Source organism: Haplochromis burtoni, unplaced genomic scaffold, assembly GCF_018398535.1.
Source record: "Haplochromis burtoni strain Fernald_Lab_line unplaced genomic scaffold, NCSU_Asbu1 Contig_2269, whole genome shotgun sequence".
Classification (NCBI taxonomy): Eukaryota; Metazoa; Chordata; class Actinopteri; order Cichliformes; family Cichlidae; genus Haplochromis; species Haplochromis burtoni.
Genome location: NW_024584630.1, coordinates 8,297 through 14,045, shown reverse-complemented (window position 1 = coordinate 14,045; position 5,749 = coordinate 8,297). Strand labels below are relative to the sequence as shown.

The window sequence follows — 5,749 nt, the reverse complement described above, 5'->3', positions numbered from 1 at the left end:
TAGAGAAGGCGATTCCCAAACAAGTAGAGAATCCTGTTATGGCGAGAATATCATCAAAGCTTCCAGCAGCCATCAGGAGGGTGGGGATTCCCTGAAGAACAACACACAGTGACATTAAAGATTCATGTTAGAGCAGAAGACTTGATCTTTTTTGACTCCCATGGAAGCTCTTGGGTTTGAGGAGCTTCACTGGAGGAGCCCTAGATCTTTTTGGTGATGCTTTCCCTTCCTTTAAACTTGAAGTGATTAAACGCTTTGAGAAATAGCTGAAGGGATTCTAGTGGTGTATTATAGGCATTGGGGTTGTTGTGAAAACCAATAAGGTGTACAACTCTTTTAGAAGAGTATTGCTACTTGATCAGTATCCTATCAAAGGTTCAAGTGTTGCTTAAGCTGGCTTTAGTGACTTTGTATGAGGTATTAAGGACCACTGTGGGTCTCCTAGAGGTCACTGTGGGTTCTTGTAAATGGGGTAGAGCATGATTAGGAAGCTTAGCAATCACTGAGAATGTGTTGATGGAGCTTGAGGATCTCTAGAGGCCCCTATATTGATTTTATTAATGGTGTCAATTGTTATGTAATGTTTAAAGTCCTGCAGGTGGTTCTGCTGTTATTTTTATTTTATACTTGCTCTGCATAAGCCTACACACATGTTTTCTCATGTCTATAGACTCATCTCAGGCTCATCTGTTTTTCCACCCATACGCTGCCCCTTGTGGCAGGATGAACCTTTCATCAGTCAAATGTAGTGATGATAGTAACGGGTGATAATTTACCTTCTCCACTCCATATCCTTCTCTCTGCAGGAGCAGCATTGAAGGAACAACAACTGCTGGAGAAACGGCAGCCAGTACAAAACTGCACAAACACAAATATCACAGGCACAATGAGTGTCGCTTTACTTACTTTGAATCTAGTCATACAGAAAGAAATGGCTCTGTGTGTGTGTCTAGGGATGGGTATCGTTTAGGTTTTATCCGATACCGGTGCCAAATCGGTACTTTTGAAACGGTGCCGGTGCTTAAACGGTGCTCAAACCGGTGCTTAAAGAATGGAAAACACAAAATTGGTCCAAAAACCTCTCATGTTCAGCTGTTTTTTTTGTAAAAAGATAACAATGTTAGCCTTTTCTGCAGCTATGGGGCATATATGGTATCACTCTTGGCTGGAAGCAGTGCTTAAACAATGGAAAAAACACAAACTTTGTCCAAAAACCTCTCATGTTTAGCTGTTTTCCACTTTTTCTTTGGTCATTTTAGCCTTTTTGGCCAGGGTGAAGGGAGTATCTGCCATCAAACAAGAAGACAGCCGCATGTAGCTATGATGATGTTTGCTAGTTCACCTTACATGCATTAATGTAATAACGTGGTTAGCCTACTCAACGTAAATTACACACGAACAACATTAAGCTACTCACGCAGAGAAGAACGGCTGCTGCTGCATCATCATCCTCATCATTTCTGCTACACTGGCAGGGCTAGGGGCCAGGACTCTCCTCTTCGGGTTTTTGGGGGATGTTGCTAACTCCGGGTCCATAACAGGCACCACACCCGCAGTAGATGTGCTCGGTGTGAGGTCTCGCAGCAAGCTATCAAATACGGCGCATTTCTCGGCTTTTAAAAAAAACGCTATGCGTCGCCAGGTGTTTCATCGGATTTGAGGTGTTACCTCCTTTGACAGTATCACAGTATCAGCTTAAAGCACTTGTTGCTGCTGAGTTTGCATCTTTTGCTGTGAAGTACAGCCAGACTTTTGACCGCTTCACCTTGGGCATTTTTAATCTGTAGCTCTGCTCTAAAAGAACGTACGTACCTGGGCCCGCCTACTATCCTCGGAAACGTAAAATGATTGGCTAGAAGTGTATCACATCTCAGGAAAAAAAAGCACCGAAATAAAGCACCGAAATGTGCGCTGCTTTTCGGTCTGGTTACTACCCGTCTTGTGTCCGCGGTTCGCTGTGTGTGTGTGTGTGTGTGTGTGTTGTGTGTGTATGTGTGTGTGCAAATTACCCCAGTATGAAACCCCAAACCCATGGCAGACCCAGCAGGAAGTGAGAAACCACAGCACACAATGCAGGCTTCCACCATACAGGGTCCAACTGCAACACGTACGCACACTGCTTTCAGTCGACTTAAAGCCTGCATGCAAACACAGAGTTAAGAGACTGCATTTGATTTTATGTGTGTAACTACAGCATTCAGGATTGTATGTTACAGATTGTACTGTACGTACCTCAGGGTTGAGGCCCAGACCAGCTCTGGTCAGGATGATGGACAAGGCGATGTTCCTCAGAGCTGCAGACCAGTGAGTGTCGATGAAGATGGCGTCCGTTATGTAAGGAACATTACGCAACAGCAGACCTGCCAGCAGCATACCTACACGCACGCACACACACAAGGTTTGTACATGGTGCACTAGTTGTAAGACCATACACTAACATAATCTGTGATAGTAAAATACAATGATTCAACATGCATCTGAAATTACAATTAAAATTCTTCTTAAGCTATCCAATATTGCTCTCCTCGTCAAATTACAGTATTGCTCATAATCAAAGGCCCACACCCCTGCGCCTCCTCCGCCTGTCCCGGTACCACAAATTCGTGTCTTACTTTTTTTTTTTTTAGGGCTCAGATTGCGTTTAGTCGACCCCGTCTAGCCCCCCCAACCGTGTTTTACTGGAATTAAAAAAATAATTACAGTAATTTTAAGTAGTGTATCAATATTTAAGTAATTTACACTATGCTGTAATTTTAGAGATGCAGGCTTTATTATTAAGGGGATTCGCTTTGCCTTTTTGATTTCTTATTATGTTGGTGTGTATCACTATTCAAATGGCCCTTTATATCACAAAACATATGTGTTAGATTTGTATTGTTGATTGTCATTTATGCTTAGCAATATCTACTCATATATGCTTAGAGTTGTATAATCAATGTCATATTGGTAGAGGTTTGATCCTTGATAGTCTGCAGAGACGTTGTGTGCATTCCAGAGTGCTCTGGCATTCACACCCACACATTGGGAGCATGGGAGAGGTCATACCTTATATTATTGTTTTATGGTAGGATAAACGTATCTATGTCTGTTTTAGGCTAAGTGCCTTTTGTTTAGATGCACTGCTGGACTTCCAGACCAGCAGGTTTAGAGAAGTCATTTATCGGGTCACACTCTGAACCCACACACACACACACACACACACACACGCACACACACATACTTACACAACGCACAGGCAAGGTACTCTTTGTTTGTATGTAGACGAGTAGGCAAATTGTACTGAACGTTCCAGCGAATAGGTTTTTTCTACAAACCTATCAATATGAGAAGGATTTTTCTCCCTTTCCTACAAAAAAAATACACAAATGCCATGAAACACTAAACGGCAAAGGCCCATGTGATAATGATGGAGCCAACTCAAACACTCTTCAACCATCAAAACTGTCCTATCCTAGCAAAAGGACTTTAGGAAAACAACAAAAAAAATGAAAAAGTAGTGGATTTTCTTCTTTTCACTTATTTTCATATGTATGGAGTGGGATTTTTTTTAAACTTTTTTGGTAAATAAACCAGAAAATATTGTCAACTTCGAATAACTTACTCTCAGGTCAGACAAAATGTTTCTGTCCTGTGCTGTTCAGTTCGTTCTTTTCTAGTCTACATGGTCTCGTTGTGTTTGTCCTGCAGGTTCTACATGGATGAACATACTGAAGGGTCTGCTGGAGGTGGTGGGAGGCATCGTAGCTGGTATGATCCTGGGCATGTTCTTGTACTGCTTCCCCAGCAATGACCAGGTTTGACATTATTTTTATATTAATATGATTTTTCTTTCTTTAATTGTTCATAAAATGTGTCTTTAATATCTTCTGTCTGATTGCAGGAGGATCTGGTATTGAGGAGGACCCTCATGTTGCTGGGTCTGTCCACATTTTCAGTCTTCTTCAGTCATGTTATTGGTTTTGCTGGAGCTGGAAGTCTCTGTATACTGGTGCTGGCTTTCTTGGCAGCACTGGGCTGGAAGACTGAAAAGGTATCATATATCAGGATCACTTTAACCTGCATCCTGCCCCTTGGATTTTGCCATGTTTACCCTAAATCAACATCATTCTTAATGGTTGGCACTATGGAATGTGGTTAATCCAGGTATCTCTAACTTCGCAATCAGGCACCAGTAGCAGAAATGGTGGGTCGGTCATGGGATGTATTTCAGCCACTTCTCTTTGGTCTGATTGGAGCTGAGATCACGATTAAAGAACTCAGCCCAAGTACTGTGGGTAAGAACATTATATTAACGACATATTTTAGTTAGACTTTGCTCCATTTGGCTCTAGATTCTGTTCTCACTATTTAGGCCCCAGTAATCAAAGAGATTTAACCTTCTAAGCAACACAATTTGCTGCATCAAGATATTTAAGATATTGGTTTCCTCTTTGTTGTTGTGTCTATGCCCTTAGGTCTGGGTATGGCCTGCATTCTTATTGGTCTGGTGATCCGTCTCCTTGTCACCTTCCTGTTGGTTCATTATGGAGGATTCAACCTAAAAGAGAAGCTCTTCCTTTCTGTGGCCTGGCTGCCTAAAGCTACTGTGCAGGTCAGTGAGTGTGTAATCCTGATATTAGACTGTTAGACAATTTTCCTTTTTCAAGAATAATGTACCCGACTTTATTAAAAGAACTAGAAGCACCTCAGACTTGTCCAGAAACTTCTAAAGGATCAATTGTTGGGTCTGTGTTTCCACAAACCCCGCTAGTTTAGAAACTTATTCTCGTTAACGACAAAAACAAGACGAACATCTTTTACTTGCTAGCAAGGGAGGCCCCAGCCGGTGTCTCAGAAAGCACTCTAAATCCTACCGCAGACTGACCCCCACGACGGCCTCCGCTTGCTGCCTTTTATTGGGAAAACAGTTCACACAATACACATCACAGCAAAAGCACCTCCCACCGTAAAACCCCCAAATGGTTCTAAGACAAGGCACAATGTGTGTGTATGTGTAAACATCTGTATGCATGTGAGAATGTATGTGTGTGTGTATGCATGTGAGAGTGTGTGTGTGTGTGTTTGAGTGAGTGTGTGAGAATGTGTGTCTCTCTGTGTGCGTGACTTCCAACTGTTTCTAACAACATCCTTAGTCATAAAATGGTAATCTCCCCCACACCCAATATATGGTTTCGATTCCTGTATTGGTTCACAATGCACAACACAGTGAAGCCCCAAAAGGGCAGGAAGCTTACCACACAAGAAACAGAATCTTCACAAGGGATGTGTCTATAATAATCCTCCCCCAGCACAGAGTGGCTGGAGAGGTGGTCAGAGACAAAGGAATGTCTTGATCCTATATATTGAACTAAGACCTTACAAATTTAAGAAGCACATTGACAACATTCAACAATTAGACTTAACATCCATAAAGTCTCTTAACACTCCTAAAATGCCACTGGTGTTCAGAACAGCCACTAAAATTATCCACACAAATCTTGTGTTTTATAAACCACTGAAATCACTAAATTGAATTGATTAGAACTACCTACATGGTTCCTGAATTCTTTTTATTGACTTCGAAAACCTAAATTACTACAATAATCTCACAAACATGTTCTAGTTTGTCATTAGTCATGAAACCCAAGGGCCTCTACATCTTCCTCAGTTATGACTAAAAACTAAAAAAGTACCGCTGTTTCCCTTAACCCTTTAAGACCTACCATAGAACCAAGTCCGCCAGAGCTTATATTATATTTTTACATGCTGT

General features: G+C 41.7%; 2 protein-coding genes across 5 annotated transcripts in view; one reads left to right on the top strand and one right to left on the bottom strand.

Annotated features, from left to right (window-relative positions):
• LOC121813692 (sodium/hydrogen exchanger 9B2-like) lies at positions 1-2,387 on the bottom strand. Its single transcript, XM_042217580.1, has 4 exons — positions 2,233-2,387; positions 2,010-2,138; positions 777-858; positions 1-91 (listed from the first exon to the last, which is right to left on the bottom strand). The coding sequence occupies exons 1-4, from the start codon at positions 2,371-2,373 to the stop codon at positions 54-56; spliced, it is 390 nt and encodes a 129-aa protein (XP_042073514.1). The 5' UTR covers positions 2,374-2,387; the 3' UTR covers positions 1-53.
• A 1,278-nt stretch (positions 2,388-3,665) lies between these two features.
• Positions 3,666-5,749, top strand: part of LOC102301546 (sodium/hydrogen exchanger 9B2) — a 7,815-nt gene continuing 5,731 nt past the window's right edge. For all 4 annotated transcript variants that reach the window (XM_042217579.1, XM_042217577.1, XM_042217578.1 and 1 more), the window contains exons 1-4: positions 3,666-3,794; positions 3,881-4,030; positions 4,166-4,274; positions 4,455-4,591. In XM_042217579.1, the coding sequence (XP_042073513.1) occupies positions 3,699-3,794; positions 3,881-4,030; positions 4,166-4,274; positions 4,455-4,591 (492 nt within the window). In that variant the 5' untranslated portion in view covers positions 3,666-3,698. The remainder of the gene's footprint in view (positions 3,795-3,880; positions 4,031-4,165; positions 4,275-4,454; positions 4,592-5,749) is intronic.